At 31.7% G+C, this 27,906-nt stretch overlaps 1 protein-coding gene across 3 annotated transcripts in view; it reads left to right on the forward strand.

Annotated features, from left to right (window-relative positions):
- Positions 1 to 4,975: 4,975 nt before the first annotated feature.
- Positions 4,976 to 27,906, forward strand: part of MIPOL1 (mirror-image polydactyly 1) — a 210,997-nt gene continuing 188,066 nt past the window's right edge. For 2 of the 3 annotated variants that reach the window (XM_069464386.1, XM_069464376.1), the window contains exons 1-4: positions 4,984 to 5,201; positions 6,792 to 6,927; positions 8,607 to 8,712; positions 22,725 to 22,854. In XM_069464386.1, coding sequence (XP_069320487.1) covers positions 5,044 to 5,201; positions 6,792 to 6,927; positions 8,607 to 8,712; positions 22,725 to 22,854 — 530 coding nt within the window. In that variant the 5' untranslated portion in view covers positions 4,984 to 5,043. Of the gene's footprint in view, positions 5,202 to 6,791; positions 6,928 to 8,606; positions 8,713 to 22,724; positions 22,855 to 27,906 lie in introns of all 3 variants that reach the window. The other variant, XM_069464368.1, reaches the window with a different exon arrangement.

The following is a 27,906-nucleotide window of genomic DNA, read 5'->3' on the forward strand; positions in this document are numbered from 1 at the left end:
ATAATCCGATGATAGATTATATAGGAAAGAGAAGCGATACACATGAGTTTTGGATCTTTTTATATTTATAAAATCAGATGCTAAGGTGTAAATAATAACCTTCCTTCCTCACCCTCCAAAAGATAGAATTTAAAGAAGTGGTGACCAATTATGTTAGCAAGTATCAGAGAGCACATTAACAAATTACCTCCATTATAATTCATTTTATTTATAAATACACCTAAGTAGCACCTTCATCATAAGAAGCAAGAGATCCATTTATCTGAATCTATTTGCCCATAGTACTTCTTATCATCTTTTCTCTTTTCTGTCCCTGAGCTCTCAGGTAGCTGGGATGTTGCTATTCTGAGTAACCCCAGTAGGATCCCTAGAGACAATTCTAGCTCAACCACTCTGAAGAAACAGCTCTGTAAACAGTATTGACCCCCCAGGGGACCATCAAATCCATTTACACAGATACCAGTTGTCACAAACTATTTACAAAGCCAGGCAGAACAGAATTTCCCAGCCTCTAGGAATCCCTATTTGATTCTAGCCACCTTCTCACTTCTGTATAGTAGTCATGAAATAATAGTTATTTTTGGCCATGAGTCATGATTTCTTGGGTAGCATCAATTAAACTAATATATAATTGTCTGGAGAATTGAACTCTAAGGGAGTCCCAAAACTTACTTTCTTAGAAAATGAAATAGTATCATAATACTGTTAATTTTCTAGACTAAGGAATTGAGGTTTAACGACAACATTAGCATTGAGAGAGTTGGCAGTAGTGACACTTCCAGGAGTAAAGCAAGAATTCATTCGATCATGAAAATGTTCCATTGGAAACAGCATGAAAGTTACTAGAGAGATACAGGGTCTTCAAAGCGTATAATGCAACTGGCCTATACACATGTGTTAAGATTCTAAAAAAATCTTCACTAAATTCATCCAGTTTTCCCAGATAAATAAACAGACTCTAGAATCACAATAGGTGGCATTTTAGAGGCATGCCTGGTAATAGTCATCCATAACATAATTTTCACATGGTTGCATGATAAGTTTACATGGCAGTGATAGCATTAGCTAGTAATAGCAAAATTTGGAGAATATATTTGGTTTGAAGTGGTTGAATTTTTATATCTAAATAAAACAGTGTGCCTACAGAACTGCAAATAATAGTTATAAAATTTTTCCTGTTAAACTGTGAGAAAAGAAAGTCAGACTTCATAGACTTATGAATTATGAAGAAGAAATTGATAATTTTATTCTCTAAGTCCATATGGAGTATTCAAATAGTATTAATTCAGTTATTCATAATGATAGTGCAGTTAACAGTAAGACATGATTAAACATTACAGCGATTACTAAAGAGAGTTTCCATTTCAAACTGTATGAGAGAGGTAGAGGAATCAATAGAACGGTTCTAGGTTTAAGTTTTCATCTGTCTAGACATAAGAGTTTGAATCAAAAGTGAATATCTGTCTTTCTTTTTTTTTTTTTTTTTTGAGACAGAGTCTCACTTTGTTGCCCAGGCTAGAGTGAGTGCCATGGCGTCAGTCTAGCTCACAGCAACCTCAAACTCCTGGGCTTAAGCGATCCTACTGCCTCAGCCTCCCGAGTAGCTGGGACTACAGGCATGCGCCACCACGCCCGGCTAATTTTTTGTATATAGATATTTTAGTTGTCCATATAATTTCTTTCTATTTTTAGTAGAGACGGGGTCTCACTCTTGCTCAGGCTGGTCTCGAACTCCTGACTTCGAGCGATCCACCCTCCTCGGCCTCCCAGAGTGCTAGGATTACAGGCGTGAGCCACCACGCCCGGCCCTGTCTTTCTTTTTAACATTTATTTTATCTTTTGAATTAACTGATATGCAAAACAGATATAAAACTTAACTTTTGTGGCATTTCATTGGCTGGGGTTGGATTTCTATATGCAGTTCTTTTTAGTGATGGGGCAGTACAAGTAAGCTCAGCTAAAGCTTTTAGTAGCTTCACCCCATCATCACTTCATGAAGATCTTTCTCCTGGGCTGGAAAGTTTAGGGAAAATAATTGAAAACTGAACTTAGAGTTACTAAGTGCTACTATCTTTTCTTGGCTGGAAAAGGTACTAATTCAGAAATTATATTTGTTAGGCTTTGAATAAGGTAAAGAAAATTTGACAAAATGCAAGATGATAGAGCAGTATCTTAAAATTTCTTTTGAAAAGTCAAAGTGCATCATGCCTGCAACTTACTCTCAAGTGTTTCAGAAAAAAATTATCTACATGTAGATAGATAGATAGGTAAATACAGAAAGAATGATTAATAAAGTAAGTGTGTTAAAATGTTAATATTTGGGGAATCTGGGTGAAGGGTATGTAGGAGTTCGTTATACTGTTTTAGCAACCTTTTTATGAGACAAATTATTTAAAAATAAGAAGATAAAAAGAAATGGTTATCTACTATCAGTTTTTGTCAGCTTTCTCATCTCTGTCTTTAGCATGCTTCTGCATTCATTGATGTCTTTGGCATTTGGCTTTCACTCTTCTCTCCATTTCCTTACATTTTCCTGGAATACTTTAGTGCCTTCAAGGGTGACACTTCAGCACCCTGATTTCTTGAATTCCTCCTCTCCAAGTATCTTCACTATTAATTTGTTTCATCAACCCATTTCCAGATGAACTACACCTAAGACTTTGTCCTTAACTGTTACTCATTTTAGAAATTTTCACATCCTTTCTGTAACATATTGTCATTTATGTACAAGAAGTATCTCTTTGTTTTTCCTAAATTTATTTCTTCTCCTCTGTACCCATCCCTTCTGTTCTCTTTTTATTCTTGCAGTCTGTCAACTTTTTCTTTACTTCACATAACTCTTTGGCTATCCTTTAGTAGTTACTTTGCATATTCCTACTTGTCCTTTTTTGGAGCAAATGCCTTTGTAAAGTCTTTCTAGAGTCATCCAGTTGAGATTTAATATATCTAGCATATTATATGTATTAATATTTGGTCTCTAAAGCCCTAGCACAGTCCTTATTACGTAATACTCAAATCATTAGATCAGTTTGCCATCCTCACTGTACTATGGAGTCCTTGAATGGAGTGTTTGTTTCTCACTCATCTTTGTTTTCCCAGTACCTATCACAAAGCATATCACACAGTAGGCTTTCCATGAATGATCAGTACATTAATGAATAAAGTAATTAGAGCAGTCAAACTTTCTATTCAAATGATTGAACACTGACACAGGATAATGTAGAGTGGCAGAGAGGAAGAGCATTGAGAACCTTCAGATGATTTAACAATAATTTGCTGAAATCATATTTGCCAAATACTTGGCCAAAATGAACAAAAAAAGGCATCATGAAAATTTTATAAATCAGCTTTGTTTACTCTAAAGTAAAACTAAATCCTCAATAGAAAACTATGGATAGTCTGATTTGCAGGGCAGGCTCCAAATATCTGATGAACAGTTTGAATTAGGAGGAGACATTACAAATTACAATTGATACCACAGAAATACAAAATATCACCCGATGCTATTGTAAAAACCTCTATGCACACAAACTAGAAAATCTAGAGGAAATGGATAAATTTTTTGAAACACACAACCTCCCATGCTTGAATTAAAAAGAAATAGATATCCTAAACAGACCAACAACAAGTAGTGATATTGAAATGGTAATTAAAAATCTCCTTCAAAAAAGAGCCCAGGACCAGACAGATTCACAGCCGAATTCTACCAGACCTGCAGAGAACTGACACCTATCCTACTGAAACTGTTTCATGATGTTGAAAAGGAGGGAATCCTCCCTAATTCATTCTATGAAGCCAATATCACCTGGATTCCAAAGCCAGGAAAGTTTATAACTGGCTACACCTAATTTCAGCATTTATATAATACAAGCAAAGAATTTTTCCTTAAAGAATATTTTGTGAAAGGTACCTTATTTGTAAGTGCCTCTATTCTCTTTTTATTCAAAAACTATTTCTGCCTCAAAAGGATTTTAAATTTGGCAGGTTGGAGAGGGCATTGCCAAAAAGCAGGTGAGATTCATATGCTTTTTAAAGTTCAAGAATTATTACTTCTGGGAATGATAAAGTACTAGTTACAATTAGTATTTGTGCCTGTTTATCTGATTTATTAGTCAATGAGTTTATTTTGTGTATGTATGTGTCATTTTCTCCCCAAAACTTTACTATATCATTAAATATATACTCTTCCTTTGAAATTGCCATTATTAGATATAGCTTAAGATAATTTTTGTGAGATAGACATTATGAAGTAGATTCTATAATATATAATATACATCTGATAAAATGGAGGTTAAAAATAATTCTTTTTATATTGTATCCATTTTAATATTAAAATGAGGGTTTCAAAAATAATAACATTAGAATTCCTCACAAGAACTATTATATTTCCATTTTACAAAGAAGAAACTGAGGCATGGATGGGTTAAGTAACTTGCCCAAAGTTATGCACTTAGCAAAGCTGGAATTCTAACCCAGGCATTCTGACACCAGAATTCCATGTACATTATCATTAACTGTAATCATCAACTTACTGTGTCCTATTTCGAGAAATCTAGGAAAAATAATCCTGAAAATAATACCTCCAAAGCAATGATTCTTAGCCTTGAGTGTAGTCTAGAATCATTTGGGGAGCTTCAAAAGTACAGACTAGGCCCCAATCCCAGAGATTTTGATTTAATTAGTATAGGGTGTGGCCTGGGTTTTAGGAATTTAAAAAACTCCTTAGATTATACCAAGGTGCAGCCAATGTTGTGAACCACTATCCTAGGTATCTATTGCCAATGGAAATATTGATGGCAAAAACCACACTGTACATGCTTATCTGATTACAGTAGGAGTAAGACTAGTTAGTATATGTTTAAAGCTATGAGAATATTTATTTCCACAAAAATATTCATTTGATTGAATGATTGAATATGTAGATATGGTCTTTCATATATCATGTGTTGTTTTGTTTGTTTAAATACAAATGTAGCCCACAGCTGTCTTGAACAAGAGACTATAGGGAGAAATAAAAGTACACAGCCAGATGAGCAACTGACTATGAATTCTGAGGGAAGTATGCATCAGAAATCCAATGAATTACTTAACGAAGTCACATATGAGGACACAGAACTGCTGGGGCAGAGATCAAGGAATTCTCAGGTCATCAGTTCTTATCTAGACAATGAGACAGCTCACTGCACTACTGAAAAATCCGAGTGAGTACTTGCAGCATTAAATTTAGAAAGTCTGAATTGGGAGAACTTTTTCTTCCTTCCTCTTTTCTTTCTTTGCATCCTTCCTTCCTTCTTTCCTTCTCTGTAGTGTGGGTGAAATTTGACATGTCATTAACTTATTAGAATTTGAGGAATCTGCCAGGGTTTTTTACTGTTTCCATGATATTAATATGTATCTAGATAGCTAAGTGAGAAAGAGCCAGGTGAGTATGAAGGGAGGCAATGAAGTTCCTTGTTCAGTATTATTTTCTGTGACCTTTCATTATACATGTGGAAATAATTGTTAAATTGATATTAATTTGGGAGACCATTCATCAGAGCAAAAAACTGGCAGCTCTAGGACAAGTTAAGCCCAAAGATGTGTTTTGGTTTTGGTCAACACTATTTTTTGTTAAATGAATTTGAATCCTTTTAGAAGGCATTGTACTCTACCATTTGCTTTCCTTATTATTTTACATTCCGTTGCTTTTACCTATTCACTTTTGCCTACCTAACTCGTGAAGGGATTTGAATTTTTGATACCTGCGATTCTTATCTATGAGATTAAGGTACTTTGATAATTAGTCATGTGCTTTGAAAATATTGTTAGATTTTAAAAGTTACAATGACAAATATAATCTCAGTCTAGACAAAATCATATTTTATAGAATATTATTTTAACTGAGTTTTACAGAGGAACTTCTGTTTCTACTTACTTGCAAACTATTCAGTAGACATATTAGTGTGTTCCTATCCCTCAGCAGTCAGATTCTTGCTAAGGTGCAGATTGGAGTACATTTTGAGGGGCATAGATGAATGAAGTGGGGATAAACATTTTTAAAACCACATGGAGAAAGTAGTAGAGATGGGGCTAAAGCCAGATTATGAGATATCTAGTATAATTACAGCAAGAGAGATGCACAGTAAATAGAACTGCACTGTCTGTCCCAGACCTCACTGCTTAATTTCTTCATAGTGGCTGCAAGACTTACCTATGCTTACAAATTTAAGGTCTTCAAAAAACAGCCCATCTCTTTTCCTTTCCCTTCCTTTATACTATAATACTTGTTACAAGTTGATACGGTTCTCGAATAGCATAAAAAAAGTCAAAAACTGTTGTTTAACTTAACCTTAAATATTACAGGAATAGGCTTTGATTTTTAATGTTTTTAATTTAATTATGAAAATATATTCTTTCAACTAAAAAATTATCTAATATTGTTCCCATCTTCAGAAAAGTGAGAAATGTATCTAGAATCTTGACCAAACATACAAATTGAATTAATATTCACAGATCCTAAAACCAAATTTCTTTGATTGAGTATACTGAATCATAATTCTCTTAGATGTTACTAAATGCTTCCTACAAGTTTAACTTTCTCACTTGATAGATTGGCATCTCTCTGTGAAATTGATATATTTATTTTTTTCAACCATAGTATTTTCTTAACAGTACCTAAAAAGAGAAATTTAAAATTTGATGCCCTTACCTATTTATTGTTTAAATTTGTCTGCCCCATTTGGAGTATAAAATTTATGGATATTTTATAGTAGAAATCATATGTATATATTGTTAAATGTTTTTTATTACAGCATTATAGAACATAGAAGTGATGATTTGCATTATGAATATATGATTTCTTCTCAAGTTACTTCAGACTTAAACAAAGAGAAGACAATAGCCTTTCTGCTAAAAGAATTGGATATTCTCAGAACAAGCAACAAAAAGGTATGATATAGGAAGTCTGATGATGGTACAGAATGCTTTTAGCTGTTGACCTTCTAAATTTACTTTATTACCCATCATAATTTAGTTCTATTGTATGCTTTAAACTTTTAACAGTAGTTTTGTGTTGTTCCCATACCTTACCATCAGGGTATGGTTGAGATAAGGGATTGGCTACAAAAATAATTTTTTTGGTTTTTTTTTTTTTTTTGAGACAGAGTCTCACTCTGTTGCCCAGGCTAGAGTGAGTGCCGTGGCATCAGCCTAGCTCACAGCAACCTCAAACTCCTTAGCTCAAGGGATCCTCCTGTCTCAGCCTCCCGAGTAGCTGGGACTACAGGCATGTGCCACCATGCCCGGCTAATTTTTTCTATATATATATTTAGCTGTCTGTATAATTTCTTTCTATTTTTAGTAGAGATGGGGTCTTGCTCTTGCTCAGGCTGGTCTCGAACTCCTGAGCTCAAACGGTCCGCCCACCTCGGCCTCCCAGAGTGCTAGGATTACAGGCATGAGCCACTGCGCCCGGCCTAAAATAATTTTTTTGGTTTTTTGCCCTGCTGGTCTATGATATCACTTCCTTTTTCATAAACCCCTGGTACCTTGCATAGGTACCTAAAAAAAAAAAAAAAAAAAGATTCATTTCAGTTTTACTATAGTAAAACTTTATTTTATCACTATGGAGAATGAGAAATATTATGCACTAGTTACATGTTACTTTCCTAACTTTTTTCTTTTTTATTAGTATCTGTGCCTTGTGTTTCACCTCAATAATATATGTAATTAAATGCTAAAATAGCAAGGCTTGGCAATATTATCATTTACCTTGTGTTATACTGTTGTATTTTGTCCAATCCAATTTCTCACGTCATGTTTTATCTTCTTTTCTGACTCTTACTCTAGCTATATGCCTGTGAGCAGTAAATAATGTTATTAAATAATGTTCATTTTCTGCACCTTCTTTTTTTAACCTCTGTGTACTTCTGATTTAATATGCTTGTTGTTTGACCTAATCAAACTGAAGCATGATGTTAGGAATGTTGATCGTGTCTGAAGGAAAACAACACGAGTGACAAAAGCCTAAGGAGGAATTATAAAAACATTTGGAAAGATTCTGTATGAGTGCATGAGATGTTTTCTGTACTTTCATTTAGTGGTTATTTATTACCTGCCAATTATGAGTCAGGGTGCCAGTGCCAATTTAAATGAAATATTATGGGATAGCATCCTCAAAGGGAGATTTGTATCAGATATTAAGATTATTATCTTGATTAATTTTGTGTCAAAAAATATTGGACTTACTAAGAGAAGCGGTAAAGCTGTGCTGTCCACTATTTTATTGGGAGAATCCCTTTCAAATCTTTTGGTTTAAGACAAAAGAATGGATGAGATTGTTCTTGCAATGGTGATTTTTAATAATAATGTTCCTCTGAATTTCATTTGCCTGTACACATAAATTAAGTATATATTAGAATGTTTGTATAATTTTTACATCATTACAGGTAATTATTTGTGAAATATCTTACCACCTGAAATATTTTTTTCTGGAGTTATGTATTTAGGCAATTAGGTGTAATATATGTGAATTTAGGGAAAAAACCCAAATTTTACTTTGGAATTAATTATATTTTTGTAAGACATATGTCAGATAAGAATCTATGTTTTTCTTCATTGTGTTTTAGCTTCAAGAAAAACTGACTAAAGAAGACAAAGAACAGAGAAAACTAAAGTTTAAACTGGAGCTCCAAGAGAAAACAACAGAAGCTAAAATTGCTGAAAAGACAGCAGGTATAGTAGATGAGTATTAACATATGGCCTTAACAATCACACACAAGATTGTTACATGATGTATCTTGGTGAATACTAGCATACTGTCTTATTTGCCAAAGGAGGGTAAGTAAGCTCAGTCCCCTTTTTTTTTTTTTTTTTTTTTTGGCTGCTTAGAAAATAGGTGGCTTTAACATCCTGGTACTGGTATTAGTGAGAGCTTTACCTGTATTCATACTGATTTGGGCATTAAATGCATTGTTAACACCATGTCAATCCAATCACAAAAAGGTTGTTTGTTTTGTTGGAAGGGCCTGAACAAACAAGGGGAAATAATGATTACCAGTGCCTCTACCTTTCAACCAGCAGTTCAAATACCACTTATTGTTTTAGCTCGTTGAGAGGAAATACTTCTCTGTTGTATGAAGATAGTCGTATATTCATTGCCAATGGAAACCTACATTTGATTCAAAAATCTGTTTTGTGCAATTAATAAGTTTTCAACTGTGATGTAGGTACTGATAGAGATAATGTTTTCCCTAAGATTAAAGTGAAAGGTTGCCAGAGTTTTAGATTATGAATGACTACCTTAAATATATTTTGGAGTCTTTCTTTACTCACAGGTCTTTGCAAGGAGAAATTTTTTAACATAACTGTGATATGCTACAGACATGACTGGATGATTCTCAATAGTCTATGATCTCCACCTGTACATGTGACTGTGACTGTCTCTCTCACACTGTTTTAGTGTGTTAAGGAAAGAGAAATTTCATAGAATAGTAGACATTAGCATTTGGAGGCATTTTAGAGATCACTTATTTTAACATTTTTATATGAATCGGAGTGCTTTTTAAGAAACACTTGTATTTTGTGATTAGTCTGAGGTTATATTCATCCTTTACAAGCCACTTAACCTGGTTGCATGTTTGAAATAATTCTTTTATTTTAGGTCAGAAATGTGACTAGGATACCCTGTCTTCAAAACATTAATGTGGAAAATAGAACTAAACATCAGTATAAAAATATAACTAAGATGATCATAAATAAATACTCCAGCTGAATACTAGATAGTTGCTTTTTTGGTAATATTAAACTACCATAATGTTTTTGTTTCTTTTTTAGTTAGAAAATATGAAGTAATATATTTTAAGGAAAATTAATATGTTAAAATGAATAATTCAAATGTAAATTTAGAACAATTTGAAAGTTTCTTGGCTTTTTATTATCAAATATATATACTAATTGCTAGGACAGTATTATTAATACAAGAAGCATGTTTGTTTTGAAGTGTTTGCATAATAATTTAACTTTGCATATGTCTTACAAAAGTAATTTAATAATATTTGGGCTGTCATAACTTATTGAAAATCATGAATTAATATATATGCATAGCCCATTTATCTCTTGGAGTGGAAAACTCATTAAGCAATAATATTTACTCTTTAACTTTGGTATACTATAGCTAAGAATATACTTCAAATATTTAGTTATTGGTATATATTTAAGGGTTCCCTTGGAATGAACAATTTGAGTCATGCATGCTAAAATGGAAGGATTTTGATTATTCTGTTATTCTTATTAATCATGTTTCTCATTAATAACTATTATTTTAATAAATGTTAAGTGTTGGAAAGGTGTTTAATATATTTTTATAGCCTCCTAAATTGATGAAAATAACAGTGCTATTTAGTTTCTATGGGGCAGAGCAATCTAGTTAAAAGAGATATGCCTAACTACTTGGTTACAAAAATGACACAAAATGAAGATCCTGCAAAGTTTTTTTAAAGTATAAATTTTCAAAATATATTTTTACTTATTGTTACACTTCTATCTTCTTTTTAAAAGATTTATTTTACTTTTAACATTAGAATTATTATTATAATGTCAAATTAAAAAAAATAATGAACTACTTAAGAAATCCATTGATTTGAAATAAAAAATTCAGTAATTGACCCTTGGTGGACTCTTAAAGTTTTTCCTATTTTCTCATTTTATATATATAGTGTTAAGTAAGCTATCTTCTGACTGATCAGTAGGAGGTACAGTCAAAAAGCAAAGCATAACAACAAAATTCCATGTCAGTATCATAATAGAAAAAGGAACAGTATAGGACTATGATTACATGTAAAAATTCTTTTTTTCTTATGTGAAAGAACAAATAATTCACATGAGCATGGATGTTTGTTTCTATCACTGCTCATTTTTATATTCAAAATAAAAAATATATTTAAGTATATTTGGCAAAGTATGTTATAAATATGCACACATACATAAATATATTTAAGCAGAATATAAATGTTTAAGAAACCAAACTATTTCTCAATAAAATAAATACTTATAAAAACATCTGAACTAAGCTTTGGTAATAGTAAATAGGATACAAAAATCTATCTCTATAGATTTTAAAAATAAAATATTAAGTAAAATATGAAGTACTCTAAGGGAATTGTAGGCATTTCCTTAGACTATATAAAATATAAAGATTTTCATAGAGTGCTCATATAGTATTAGGATATAAGGATATTCTTATAGTATCAGTTATGATTGTAAGAGAATTAAAAAACTAACAATAAGGGAATTGTTAAATATATTGTGGTACATTTATGCTATGAGACATTGGGCAATAATTAAAAACTATTTCTGAATAATATTTGATGATAGAAAATCTTTATAACTCAATGTTAAGTGAAAAAAATAGAGGGAAAGTGTACTTATGATATAATTATGTTTAAAGAAACTGTATATACACATATACACATGTATGTTATATAAAATAAGAGACAAATTTTTTTTTTTTTTTTTTTTTTTTTGAGACAGAGTCTCACTCTGTTTGTTGCCCAGGCTAGAGTGAGTGCCGTGGCGTCAGCCTAGCTCACAGCAACCTCAAACTCCTGAGCTCAAGCAATCCTGCTGCCTCAGCCTCCCAAGTAGCTGGGACTACAGGCATGCACCACCATGCCCGGCTAATTTTTTCTATATATATTTTTAGCTGTCCATATAATTTCTTTCTATTTTTAGTAGAGATGGGGTCTCGCTCTTGCTCAGGCTGGTCTCGAACTCCTGAGCTCAAACGATCCGCCCACCTCGGCCTCCCAGAGTGCTAGGATTACAGGCGTGAGCCACCGCGCCCGGCCAAAATAAGAGACAAATTTTGATGGTCTTTAAGTGGATCTCTTACTGTTTCAGTGAATAATTTCTGCCTTTTTCAGATTTTCTACAATGAACGTATATTGGATTTAATATTTGGAAAAGTAAACATTTATTTTAAAAAATGTGATTTTTTAAAAAAATTGCTTGCACTCTGACCTTAAAATAATTCCTGTGATAGGTTTGGGACATAAAGACTGTATAAACCAAAATTTTATGAAAACCATATGATGGCTGTGATCCATTCTTGCCATTTTACTCATGCCGTTTTGCTAGTCTTTCAGATTTCCTCTGTATTTATTTTTATGTCTTTATGTTTATTATGTAACTTATGTATATATTAGTCCATCTTGTCTTCCAAGCTGATTGTGTAATTTATAGGATTAAGAACCTGCTACAGTCAAAATCACATAAAACAAAAGGCACCCAGTTCTCTGTAGGCAGTTTGAAGCAGTTGGAAAGACCTTTTTAAAAGCCTTGGAGTGAAACTGACCTAGGTTCAGATCATAGCTTTGACGCTTAATATTGACTTTATACCTTTGGGCAAGTTACTTAGCTTCTCCAGCCTTACTTTCTCCCATGTAAAATAAGAATATTAACTAATTTACCAGATTATTTTTAGAATTAGATATATAAAAGCACCTAGTATATAACCAGTACTCAGTAAATTGTAGGTAATATTAATATTATTTTATTTTATGTTAGTGAAATTCTTAAACCTTTGATAATGTCATCATTTCAAGAAGTTTGGAAAGACATTTTTTTCTGTTTTGCTTTTAATTAAAAAATTAGTGGTTTTTAATCATCTTATCATAATTAATGGTTTTTATGTTAATAGACTTTGAAAGGGAACAAAACTGAAACATGGATGAAAAAAATATGGGAACAGTGGATTGGATTATAAGGAAAATTACTGTTGAGATATGTATTAATATACTTGATAGCACTAACACATTTTACTAAAATGTGAATCCAAAATAAAAGAAATGGGATACAAAGGATTTGGGCTTTAATGCAGTGTGTACCTATGATAAACCTTCATGTAGACTGTTATTTAGCTTTAGTCTGTTTCCTTTGTGACCTAGTTGGTTTTTACATAATGTGAATACTGTCATTCTAATGTGATTTTATGAAAGTCTAAAACTCAGCTGTGTTGAAATCTCTGATAGTTGAAACTTTTACCTTCCCCTCCTTTTCTTACTTCACCATCATCATTGTCATCATCATCACCATCATTGATAACTGTTCATTAGGCACTTAAATGTTTCGTAGGAACTATGCTAATTTGATTACAAGTAAAACGAATATTTATTGAGGGGTCATTATATACTAGGCACTGTGTTAGGCACTAACTGTACATCAGCAAATAAGACAGATTTGAGATTTCAGGCCTTTTTTTTTTTTTTTTTTTTTTTGCCTTAATCACTTCTCAATCATAATACGCCATACGTGTGTAAGTAGTGGTTAAATGCTTAGACTTTAGATTCAGACCTTTGTTCTTATCTTTTTACCGCTTATCACGTGTAATGAAAACCTCACTAAGCATTGGTTAAAATCGGCTATAGGTTGCTGTGACGTTTAAGTGAGATAATGTTTATGAAGTGTTTAGCCCATAGAAGCAGCTCAATAAATGGTAAATTATGATGAGATGATTACATTGTTGCTATCTTTTTTTTCCTCAAGATTTCTTCATCTAAGGGGACATATTCAAAGTTTTCCTGATAGTCGTGTAGTTACATAAATAATGGTTACTTACTTGTTATGTAAATCCCGTAGTTATTTCTATATGGTTTTATTACACAAAGAATTGATTTGTACTTCTTTTTAAATAATAGTTTATAAAGAATTTTATTTGTTATTTCATTTGATCCCCACAATTTTTAGTTTTCCTTGATTTTTAGAGTTAACCTTATTAAATTTTGAAAACATGAAAAAATTTTAAAATCTCTACAAAAAATAAAGTAAAAAATGTATAAATAGGTCTTATTTAGTCTTAAGAAAAGCTGAAATGACCAGATCACTCCTTATGTGTTAACATTGGGAACAATTTATCTCATTGTAGTTGTTTAAGAATTTTTACTAAGTTCTGACTCAGTATACATGTGAATATTATTTATAAATTATTAGCATATATGGCCTTAAAATACTAGGAGATATTCTAGAGAAGCACAGCAGAAACATTAAATCTTTGTTCTTTAGGTAAGTATTTATCTCTTGTCACCTAAAAAAAGTGATTAAATTATAAACATTTCAGAATTTGTTTTAGTTAAATTGAGTTTAACAATGACAGTTAGTATTATATGGCCTGGTTTGCATTGTTAATTTGCTCTTATGTCAGTGATGTGTTCATACCTTTTAAAAATAGCTTGTTCAATTAAGCCTTTCATTTTTCCTAAAATAGTCTCAGTAGGCATTGTCTAGTGTTTATTGTCTTTTTAATTTTTATTATTCTATTGCATTTACAGTACATAGAAGATGTTTAAATTTTACATAAAAGAGTATTTATTTAAATATTTAACAGTTTTTCTTTAAGTTATTTCTGTGGCATTTAAAATATTTATATTTCTTTAAAAGCCTTATTTTTCTATTTCTTAAATGCTCACTTTAGAGCTTCTGCTTTATATGTTAGTTATTTTTCTTTCTTGCATGTCATCCATTAAAGATTAGCTGTGGAAGGTTGGAGCATGGAGAGATTATGAATGACAGAACAACTCCTGTAGAATAATAATCAGTTTTTGGTATTTAATGCTGTTTGACTTTTGCAGACACATTTCTTATTAACCTTTGGTACAAAGAGAAATCCAGGTTCCTGATATCTCATGGAGAAGATGAATTTGAGATCCTCTTCCAATTAAACTGAAATAAAGCCAATATTAGGTTTTAGCCAAAAGAACTCCTTAGTTCCTAAGTCTTGTGTTTATTAGTCTATCTATCTATCTATCTTACTATATTTTAACATATAATTCAGTGATTACATAATTTGCTTAGCTTACTTGTACTGATGATGCAAGCATTTAATCTGCTTTTTCTCTTTAAACGTATATTACTTCCTGTGCACTCAAATTTAGACTGATTTTTTAAACCAAAAAATATACTTTCAATCCCCTCTTATTACAGAAAATGTCCATTTTGGTTTTGGTAGGGAGGAGAAGAATTTAATTGTGATTGTCCAAAGGATCAGAACATAGAATCCTTGAAACTTACAACCTAAGTTTTTCTATTCAGGTTAAAATGTAAATGTTAAAAATATAAATATGTAATCAACCATTATAGCAAATACATTGAGAAACCCTAACTAATTAAAATGAAACAAATTTTTGTACAATAGAAAATGTTTACATTATTCTCTTGTAAAAAGATTATTTGTTACTGTATACCATTATCTCAGATGGTGTTGACCATGTAATGATGAAGGAGATGAAGAGTGAGTTAGTTCTATATACCAGAAGAATAGAAAATGTCATATTATTTACCTTTAAGAAATAATACACACTGGAATCCCATTTTTCTATGTATATAATGGACACCAATTAAATGTGTTAGCCTTTAAGGTACTTGGATGCCTTAATAGTATTAAATTATAATGGAATATTAAATATATAATCTGTATTTATTTTTTACTTTGAAAGGAAAAAGAGTTTCAAGAATATGACCAGTAATTTCAGATAAAAACCAAAAGGTCTATCTCTGTGAAATACAGCAGGTAGAAATATTGATAAAGAGAATGTTGATTAAATTGTTATCTTTGGATACAGAATTTTGTGTATATAAATCAGGGTAATTTTAGACAAATGCCTGTTCAAATAATACTTGAGGGTAGGACATAGCCAATTCTGTATCCTTGCTCCCTAGAAACGTTTGTTTGTTTGTTTCCTAGAAAAACAAAATAAAAGTTGAATTGGCAGAGAATCTATTATGCATAACAATAATCAACAATTGAGTATAGCATACTGTGGAATTTAGCATGATATTAAGAATTTGAATGTATATGTAATTATGGTATTTAAAATATAGGAATAAAGAAAACTCTTCAGAAAGTGATCTTAAGACTTTTTCACATTTGAGTAATAATTTTAAAGAGGAAATTATATTGGAAAAAATTTAGATAGCAGTTATTTCATAGAATTGTCATTTGATATCTATTAAAATTTAATGGAGATAATCTGTGTAGTAAATAGATAAAATACATATTAAAATTATATTTCACAAGTATATAAACTTTTTGATAACTGATTTTTATACTCCAGGGATAAACTTGTCTCTTTCACGTTAAAAAAGATAGCTCCAAACCAGAGTTTTGATTTCACACTACCTTAAGGATGTTAGTTGATTTTTTAAAAAATAAAAACTGTGTTGTTAATAAGGAAAAAAAAAAAAAAAGATAGCTCCAATATCAAATATATTATACCTTTGATGTAAATATAGAGCACATTTTTAGAAAGTATTTTTGTATAGTCTTTGAGTTTTCTGTAGTAAGCACATGTATATAATAATTGAGCATTTCATAAAAAACATTTTTGTTTTATAGTTTTATACTCTTGCTTCTTAAACTTACTATTTGTATAATTTATAATTAATCTTTAATAATTTCTGTACTGCTGCTGAGTATAAATTTATAGCAACTTTATAGAGGAAAGTTTGACAGCATATGTTAAAAGTTTAAAAAGCTGACTTTTAATCTAGTCATCATACTTCTAAGAATTTTCTTAAGTAATTGGCTTTGTATATACATATATGTACACAAATATAAAAGGATGTTCATTACAGTACTGTTTATATTATAGTTGGGAATAGTTGGGAATGGTGTAAAATCTAATATTAGGAGCAACTTAGTTGAATCAAATATAGCATGTCCAAATGATAAAATTCTATGTAGTATTTTATATTTTTTGAAAATTACTGAAGAGTATAGGATATTTTGTTTATACACAGAAAGTTAACACTATGTAAAATATTTCTGTCTTTTCCAAATATTTACAATGAGTGTGTATTACTTTTTAATCAGAAAAAGTTATTTATGAAATAATTGTATAAAATGTTACAAAACCCAGTTTTAGAAAAACATGATAGTCTTGTCTGTAAAAGAAGTTCTGGAGTAATAAGTTGAATTCAGTATTGTGATGCCAAAAATAGAAACCTCAAACTACTTGGAGCAGGTTTTGATTAATTTTCTACTGGCATGGTACATTTACCATCTATTAAAAAATTTCCAATAACCAATTTATGATACAATTTTTAAGGAAATTAAAAGACATAGTGTAATATTTGTATTTCTGGAATAGCCATGTGATGGTTTCATGAACACTAATTATTATCATATTTGCAAGAAATCCATTTAACATCATTATAAATCTCCCCCAAATGATTATACATCATATAAAGCTTTAATTGTAGATGTTCATAGAAGCTGAGATTGTTTCATATATAGTAAAGGCTAGTTTTTTTACGAAACTATTATCTATATTATATTTGTTGCTTAGAATTTTGGAACATGAATTGTGTACAGTGATCATTTGATATGTTTAAAATCCTAAAGATTTCTTCTTCCCTCCCTTTAACTCAGCCTTTTATATTTACCTAACTACCATGAGGATGTTAACAAATGAATTCTTTCTCCTGGGAAATGTGTATCCTCCAAATTATGTTATTTAGAGGATCATGATCCAGTGTTTAAACTACAATGTTATCCAATGTACGTCTCACTCCTACTGTATTTTAAAAGTAGTTTGAAAAGTATAGAATATGGATTTGTCAATAGACTTGGGTCTACTAAGAAAATATGTACTCTGCCTTGACTCAATAAACTCATGCTTAGTGTGGTTCAGCTTCTTCATATTTACTCTTGCCCATATTAGAAAACAATTAGCTTACTAAACAAATTTGAGTATTTGGTGGGGGTGGAGTAGGGGTGATCCTCTCTGAATCTTTCTCATTTGACTAAGAATTATGGATATTTGATAACCATGTTTAAAAATGGAGATATCCAAATATTATTGTAAACACCCAATGATTTGTTTTACCTACAATATAAGTATTTTACTTGGTTGGCTTACATAGTAGCTAATAATATTTGTTAATGTAATTTAACTGCTGTGAACCTTTACTGAACAAATATTGAAATTTATTCAAGTCAAAGAAAGAGAATCTCTAATGACTTTTGTTAAAGCTTCTATTTAATAGTTAAGGAGAAAAGTTTGTGTGACATACGAGATGCAATTAACAGTAGATTTTACATTTAATAAAAAGAAAGAAGCATGCGTATTTGCTTTATTCATTCCATCATAATTTGCATTAGAGCTGTGGGTGTTTAATGAGCAAATTCCAACTAAAATGCTATATTGATTTTCTAGTGAACTTTGTAATAGACATCTACCTTGGAAAAGCTCAGTGTTTACAATTAAGTTTTCTTTACTAAAAATGTTTGAGAGTTGCATATTGATCCTTTAAAAATACTGAATTCTACAAAGAACGAGATTTTTTTTAACCAACAAATTTTACATTAATGTAATATATGTTGAAAGGTATTCAGTAATACCTTAATTTTATTTTTTGATTTTTCATTTTAAGTTTTATTTTTGACAAATAATTGTATATATTTATGGGATGCAATGTGATGTTTTAATACTTGTATATATACTATGGAATGATCAAATCAGACTAACATATCCATCGTCTCTAATACTTATTGTTTCTTCATGGTAAGAACATTTAAAATCCATTCTTTTAGTTATTTTGAAATATATAATGTATTATTATTTAGTATAAGTCACCATGCTGTGTAATAAATATCCAGAACCTATTCCTATCTAACTGAAACTTTATACTGTTTGACCACATCTCCCTTTTCCCCGTCCACCTCCCCCCCCGCCCCCCGCCCCGGCAGACTCTAATAAACACCAATCTATTCTCTACTTCTGCTCTTCTACTTCTATGAATTCCACTTTTTTTTAGATTCCATGTGTAAGTGCAGCATTTTTCTCTGTGTGCCTGGCCTATTGCACTTAGCATAATGTCCTCTAGGTCTATCCATATTCTTGCGAATGACAGAATTTCCTTTTTTTCCGCCAGCATTTTCAGATGAAAAATTTGAACTCCAGCTTTGTAAAGAATGAATAGTATTCCATTGTCTATGTATACCACATTTTAAAAATCTATTTGTCCATTAATGGGCACTTAAGTTGTTCCCATATCTTGGCTATTGTGAAGAATGCTACAGTGAACATGGGAGTGCAGGCATGTCTTTGGCATACTGATTTCAACTCCTTTGGATATATACCCATAAGTGGGATTGCTGGATCATGTGGTAATTCAATTTTTAGTATTTTGAGGAACCTCATACTGTTTTCCAAAATGGCGGTACTAATTTACAATACCACCAATAGTGTATATGGGTTTCCTTTTCTCCACATAATCACCAACACTTGTTGTCTTTCATCTTTTTTGATAATAGCCAATCTAACAGGATTTTAAATAGGATTATGTTTTCTTATTATTGAGAAGTTTGAGTTCCTGGTATATTTTGGATATTAGCCAGCCCCTTATCTAATATATGATTTGCAAATATTTTCTCCCAATCTGTGGGTTGTCTCTTCTCTTTTTCAATTGTTTCTTTTGCTGTGGATAGCTTTTTAGTTTGATACGATCCTATTTGTCTCTTTTTGCTTTCATTACCTGTGCTTTTAGGGTCATATTCAAGAAATCTCTGCCCATACCAATGCCATGGAGCTTTTCCCATGTGTTTCCTTCTTGTGGTTTTATAGTTTCAGGTCTCATGTTTAAGTCTTTAATCCATTTTTGAGCTGATTCTTATACAAGGGGTGAGATGAGGATTCATTTTCATTCTTTGGCATGTAGATATTCCAAACACCGTTCATTAAAGAGACTGTACTTTCCTCATTGTGTATTCTTGGCACCTTTGTTGAAAATAAGTTGACCATAGGTATGTGGGTTTATTTCAGGGTTCTCTATCCTGTTCCGCTGGTCAATGTGTCTGTTTTTATGCTAGTACCATGCTATTTTAATTACTATGGCTTTGTAATATATTTTTAAATTGTAGTGTGATGCCTCCAGTTTTGTTCTTTTTGCTCAAGATTGCTTTGGCTATTTGGGGTCTTTTATGGCTCCATATGAATTTTAGGGTTGTTTCTTATATTTCTGTGAAGAATTACAGTGGAATTTTGATAGAGATTACATTGAATATGTGGAATAATACCTTAATTTTGAAAAACTGTTCTTATCATTTGTAAATTGTAAAACCAGATTTTTGTGTGTGTGTGTGTGTGTGTGTGTGTGTGTTTTCTGGCATTTTAAAATTTAACCTTTGAATACTTAAATGGTAATCTCCTTTAAATGCACATATGCGTCACTATTTAGCATCATTTTGTCCATCCTGTCTCACCTACAAATTATAAATGTTTTGTAATATAAAAATTTGAAAACATTTTAGAATATCATATTTTGTGTAAATTATTATGTCATTGTAGTATGCAGTATACAATATAGAATGGGTTCTGAACAACTTTTATTTCAGTCCCTAATATAATATAACCAATGAAAAGTTAAAAAATGAGGGATTTTGAATTGGATTTTTTACATAAAAACGGTCCACGTTAATCAAAATGACATTATTAATATATCTATGAATTAAGTCAAATTGTGAGTATATGAATTTAGGGTAGTGACTATGGTGGTGGAATGGAACTAATGGTTGCTGAGGATACACTTTATTTAATTGGTCAAGAGCTTTCATATATTTTCTAATTTAATTTTCCCTAACAAACATGAATGACAGTATTATATGCATTTTATATACTTGGACTGCAACTAAAATAATTTAAGAAGTTTATAAAAACAAGGCTGCTGAATCTGAATCTGTTTAAATCTGAATCAAAGCCCATGTTCTTCCATACACCATGCTGTTCTCATTCTATACCATACAAGATATATTATATTGCTTTCTTTAAGCTGTTATTATTGTCCTTCCTGGAAGGAGATTATGCGGAATTAGAAGGGAAAAATAAAATTCATTTTTGTATACTACATTCTGGATAGAAGTTTCTTTCAGAAGAGATTGAGGAATTGATACAATAGTCCCGTTTTATCTCTAGTTTTGCCTTCCTCGGTTTCAGTTACCCATGGTCAGAAAATATTAAGTGGAAAATTCCAGAAATAAGCAATTCATACATTTTAAATTGCACACCAGTTTGAGTAGAGTGATGAATTCTCATACTGTGCTGCCCAGGACATGAATCATCTCTTTGATATGCTATATGCCACAACCACTTTTCCAACATTTATAATTTAAGTAATGCAATAATAACTATCTTGATAAGCTGTGTATTAATCTATAACAAACCTTGGGCAGGAACCCAACACTTTATTAACTGAAAGAGCATTTCAAACACTTTTCCTAAGTTTATTTTGTGGTTTGACAATATAAATAAAACTTGATTCGGTGATTCAAGTATTTGAATCCTTCTTTCTCTAACATTGCAATACTGTTTTTTAAATTATATAAGATTTCAAGTATACAAAAAATAGAAATTATACTTAAGAAATGACAATTTCAGGTAACATCAAAGCTCCCAATAGAGCACTGCACAAATCTAGATGATGTCATTTGTATTATAATCTAATCGGTGGTGCCCCTTGCTCTGTGGCAACGTGCAGTGCTAAACCAGCACAGCTCTGTCTCATTTTGTTCTTCCATGACCCATTTCCTTTCCTCCCCTTCCAGCATCTCACTGAGAATGAGGTAGCTATTAATCTGAATTTGGTGTTTATAATTTCAATGCCTGTTGTATTATTTTTACTAATTGTGTCTATCTGTAAATAGTAAGTAGAGTTGTTTTATTTTGCAACTTGCTATTTTTGCCAACATTTTGTTTTTGAAATTTGTCCACCTGCCCTAAGTTAATTCATTTTAAATACTGGGTAGTATTCCATTCTGAGTGTAATTTATTTATTCCTATTCATGTTGATGGACATTTGGGTTATGTTTAAAGTTTTGCTATTATAAGCACCACTGAAGTATTTTTATTTATTTCCAGTTACACATGTGCAAGAATTTCTCCAGGCTGCATACCAAAGAGGCGTTTTGCAAGATTGTAGATTAGGCTCATCTTCAACTTTAATAAACATTGCCAAATTGCTCTTCACATGGTTGTAGAAATATATACACCCGTCTGCAGTATATATAGGTTTCCTTTATTTGACAAACTTGTAACATTTCTTATTATTAGACCTTTAAAGTTTTGCTCTTTTTGTGGGTATGAAAGGGTATTTCAGTTTTGCAATACCTATTAAAATGTTTTGTCAAGCAATTATTGATACTGATTCAATTTAATAAATCACCAGTCTTTAAAATAACAGAATTAATAAAATGTGGTATATGTATACCATGGAGTACTACTCAGCCATAAAAAAAATGGGGAGGTAATACCTTTTGTAACAACCTGGATGGAACTGGAAACCATTTTCTAAGTGAAGTATTGCAAGGATGGAAAAACAAACACCACATGTACTCACTATTAAACTGGAACTAATTGATAAACACTTACATGCACATATTGGAAGTAAAACTCAATGGAAATCAAGCAGGTGGGGTGGGGGAGGGGTTGGGTAAATTCACACCTAACGGGTATAATACACACCATCTGTATGATGGGCACACTTATAACATTGATGCAAACTGTACAAAAGCAATACATGTAACCAGAATGTTTGTACGCCTGTGATATTCTGAAATTTTTAAAAACACGCGAAAGAAATACATCAGAATTCATTTTAACATAAAAAATAACAATTATTTTGCTTTTTATTTTTGCTAAATGTATGCATTTCTCCTTTATTTTCTCTGATTGATTATTGGTTATTTATTTTGGTAGCTCTTGTTGAAGAAGTGTATTTTGCACAGAGGGAACGTGATGAAGCTGTTATGGCTAGACTGCAATTAGCCATTGAGGAGAGAGATGAAGCAATTGCCCGAGCCAAGCATATGGAAATGTCTCTAAAAGTGTATGTACACATTTAAAATTCTGTATATTAGGAACATGGATAAAATGCATGCATTATGTGGTGGTTACATATTTAAAAATGTTACTGATTCTTATATGTTACACTAGGAAATTGAATATCTCCACAATCTTTTTTCTAAAACTTCTGGCATGCTACTTTGCCAGGGATAACAGTCAATTTGAAAAAAAGAAAGAAAGAAAGTAATACACATCACTCTCAGTACAATTACTTCTTTACTTCTCTGTAGTTCTGTTGTTGGTTTCCTTACCCTACTTTCCCTATGTGACTCCTCTTTCCTTCTTTTTATCACCTTTTATTATCACTTTCTTGATTTATTTCAGCTGTCTGGTTATATTCCTGCTGCTCTCTGCTTAATATTCCTGTTCCTGTTCTTTATTCCTTTTTACTCATAGTTCTTTAAACTGTGGCTTTTAAACTCTAGTGACACTTGCAATAGGGTGGAGCCTAAGAATCTGCATTTTTGACAGGCAACCGAGATAATTCTTATAGATAAATAATGGACTACACTTAGAGAAACTATGCACTGGAAATGAGTACTTCTGAAATTTTAATGTGAAATCCAATCACTTGGGGAATCTTGCTAGAATGCAAATTTTAGTTCAAGAGGTCTAGGGTGGGACCTGATAGTCTGTCTTTCTAACAAACTCCCAGATAATACAATTGATGCTAGTCTATGGAATATGTTTTGGGTAGAAAAGCCTTAGAACATCTAGATATATGTTTGTAAAGATAGATAGAATATAGTAATCTAATATTTAATAATAATCTATCAACATATTTATGACTTGTTTGCTTTGTCCAGTGTTGTGCTATGCTCTGTAATGGAACAGCGTAAAGTACTAATTATAATAAAAACATGGTTCGTTAGAGAGACCAAAAGCTATGAATAATTTACAATGACAGTATGCAAGTTGTGATGAGGTAACATGATTTGGTTTTTGTTTAGATTAATGGCTTCGTTTTTTTGAAGATGGACAGAAACTCATGAAGCATTAAACTCATTTGAAAAATACAAATAAACAAAAAAAATTCACCTGAATTCCACAATGTACACTCCAAAATAACCCTTTTCCCTTTAAGTGTATACTTAAATATTATTACCCAGAAGAATAGATGGTGTGTGATTAAATGGAGTATCCATAGAATTAATTTGATAAAAATCAAGTTATTTTCTACATGGTATTTTGAGAGGCAGTGTAGTTTCGAGGTTAAAAGCGTGGATTCTGGACCCAGTCTATCTTCAAATATTGGCTGTGCTGCTTCCTTGCTGTACAGCCGTGGACAAATTACCCAGAGGTTCTGGCACTTAATTTTTTTTTTTGTCTATAAAATGTGTACTATAGTAGCTACCTTATATAGGTTGTTATGAGGACTAAATGACTTACTAAATATTGGAAAGAACCTAGCTCATAGCAAATACTATATAAGTGTTACTTGAATTTTAGAGTAATTGTCAATTGAAGTGAGACTAAAGAAAATTTTGACCTTTGTGCAATATTTTCTTTCAACAAGATATATTAATTTCTTAAAGATCCTTCTAATATTAAAAAGAGAGATTGTGAAAAACATTAAGATGTTGGAGTCCGTCAAATTTTTTTCATGCAGTATTTCAATTAAACAGTATCATTTGACTCTCAGGTATGAAATAAATAAGCATTTTTAAACTTTTTTTCTTTTTCTTTATTAATTTTACTTAAAAATATTTGTAAAAGTATTAGCTTCTATAGCCATATTAGTTTCTATAGCCAAAGTTCCCCCTGTTGTTTAATCTTAATTTTATTTAAAAGGATGAAATAATTATTATTGGAATTTTATCATAAATGGCATTTTATGCCTGAGTTCTTTATTGTAGGGAATCCCTGGGTGAATGATTTTCATTCTCAAAACAGTTTTTTTAAGAAGAGCTCATAAATACTTTATTCTCTGATTTAACATGCTCCAGACTGTGTGTTATCCTTACATTCAAATTGGTTATGAATAAAATTGTTAAGTGGAGTATTCTTTCATTCTAAACATTGTAAAAGTGTTGCTCTCCTGTCTTTTGATGTTGAGTTTGGCTGAAAAGAAATCTTGTAGTCAATTGGATTCCCTCCCTCCCCCTGCCACTGTGTGTGTGTATTGGCTTTTTTTGTGCCAGATACCTGAAGGATTCTTTCTTTATTCTTGAAGTAGAAGAACTTAATCAATATGGCTGTGTTCATCATCTTAAATAACAGTTTTGGGACCACAGCATGTCTTTCAAAGGGCTATTTGATTCTTCCTTTATTTCATGGAAATTTTATATCTGCAAATTTTCTATTCTGTTTTTTAGGTTTTATATTTTAGAGACTCAAAAGTCTCTAAATAAGAGTCTCTATATAAGGATAACTGCCCAGTTATCCTTATATAGAACACTTTTTTCCTTATCTGTTATCTGTTCAATAATTACTTTAATCCTCCTTGCTCTACATTTACTGTGATGATCTCAAATCTTTCCTTTATGTTAGTGTAATAATCCAGTCATTGTTCCCTTCCATGCTCTTTGTAGTTAATTAATTTTTTATTTATTTGTTTATTTTTGGTTCTCATCTTATTTCTTTAAGCTTTCTGTTTCCTTTTGCACTTCCCTCTATTTTAGCATCTTCTCTTTGGATTTTGTTTTACTGAATGATTGTTTTTTATGATCTTCTAAAATGCCAAACACTGGTAGGAGAATTTTCTTCTTTCCCTGTGTCTTAGTCTATTTGTGCTGCTATAATGGAATACCTGAGACTGGGGCATTTATAATGAACAGAAATTTATTGGCTCATAGCTCTGTAGGCTGACAAGTCCAAGATCAAAGTGCATACATTTTTCAAGATTCTTCTTACTGTCATCACATGGTGAAAGGCAGAAGGACAAAAAGAGGCAAAAGGGGGCTGAACTGGCCTTCTATAATGACATTCATTCTACCCATATGAGTAGAGACCCTTGTGGCCTGGTCACCTCTCAAAGGTCCCACCTCTTAATACCATTACAATGATAATTAAATTTTAACATGAGTTTTGGAGAAAGCAAGCATTCAACCCATAGCATCTTGGTTTATGTTTTTTTTTTTTTTTAATTATGATCTTGTCTCTTTTGCATAATGCATTTTGTGTTGTATTTGTCATGTATTTATAGTTGCTGTATCATTTCTTTTCATCTTGGTCATGCTTGAAATGGGCAATTCTGTCAAGAACTTTTCTTTGTCAAAACAGAATGGTACAGGTGAATTTTCCTTGATAAATATTTCATCGTATTTTAGAACTATTTGCCTTTTCTGAGCTGCTGTATCTTAGCAAGGTATTGCTCCCTTGATACCTTTCTATATAACCCTAGAGCAATAGGGTGGGCGTGGATGTAGGTAAAACCTCCCTGGGGGCTGTATGGCCCTTTTGTTGAAAGTTCTGTCCTCTAATTATAGGATGTTGTTTGGTGTCACGTATTAAGTACTCATGTTATCTTTATACATATCCTGATTCTCTGGGATATTGCACTGGGGCTTTTATTTGTTCTACCATTGTAGTAAAAAAATGGTCAGCTTTGATGATTGTTGCTTCCTCTGTACCAATTCTTAAGTAGTACAGCCTTTTACTCTGGAAGGGTTTTGTTATTTTATTCTGGGCTATCTACTCAACTCTTTCTCAGATTATTTCCAAGCTGTGTGGTATTAGTGAAAAATTCTCAGGATTTTGTTAGCTCACTGTCTTTTCCCAGTACCTATCTTCATAGGTAAAAGTAAGAGTTAGGTGAATTTAGCCAAAATCATCATCTTTTCACCCTGCACCTGGTCCCTACCTTTAAAAATTGCTGCATGACATCCTACTTTCTTTCTGTTTGATTAATTTTTATTTTCTGTTTATGCGGCTGTATAATGGGATAAATCAATTTCTGTGTGCATATTTTACTATGCCATCTTTATGTGGACTTCCAACTTTTTAAATGAATTTTTTATTTTTAAATAGTTTTAGATTTCCAGAACAGTTGTGAAGATAGTACAGAGAAGTTCCTGTATAATTCTCACCCATTTTCCCTTTTTGTTAACATCTTAACATTACTATGGTACATTTGTCACAGGGGAGAATTCAGTATAGTTACATAACTGTGAACTAAACTCCACACTTTATTTGGATTTCACTAGTTCTCCCCTAATGTCCTGTTTATGTTCCAGGATCCTATCCAGGATTTCATATTACATTTAATTGTTATGTCTCCTTAGCCTGCTCTGGTGTGACATTTTCTTAGACTTTCCTTGTTTTTCAGGACTTTGATAGTTTTGAGGATTATTGGTCAGGTATTTTATAAAATTTCCTCTCTATTTGGTGTTTTCTGAAGTTTTTCTCTTGGGTAGAATGGAGTTATTAGTTTTGAGGGTGAAGGAGCCATTTTCATCATGAATTTTTTTAGGTTCACTCCCCTGTAAAGTTCTGTGGATTTTGACAAATGCATAGTGTCATATATCCAAATTAGTTCTGCCTCTTAAAAAAATCCCCTGTGCTTCCTCTACCCAAATACTTCTTCTTCCCAACTCTGTGGCAACTGCTGACTTGTTTTCTGCCCCTAATAGTTTTTCCTATTCTAGAATGTTATATGAATGGAATCACACAATATGTAGCCTTTTCAAACTGGCATCTTTCACTTACCAAAATACATTCATGTAGATGCATGAATTATAAACCTTGTTCTTTTTTCTTGTTGAGAAGTATTCCACTGTGTGGAGGAATCACAGTTTGTTTATCCATTCACCTATATAAAAGATATTGTGATTGCTTCCAATATTTCCAGTTTTGAATAAAGTTGCTATAAGCATTTGCACACAAGTTTTTGTTTGGATATCCATTTCAAATCAGTCAAATAAACCTAGCAGCATGAATGCTGGGTTATATGTGAAATCTATGCTAACTCTATAAAAATAAACTGCCAAACTCTCTTCTAGAAGAGATTCTGTATCATTTGGAATCTCACTAGCAATGAATCACAATTCCTGTTGTTCTGCATCCTTCCCAAGATTTGGAACTGTTGTTTTGTTTT

The sequence above is a fragment of the Eulemur rufifrons genome, chromosome 2 (genome assembly GCF_041146395.1).
Source record: "Eulemur rufifrons isolate Redbay chromosome 2, OSU_ERuf_1, whole genome shotgun sequence".
NCBI lineage: Eukaryota > Metazoa > Chordata > Mammalia > Primates > Lemuridae > Eulemur > Eulemur rufifrons.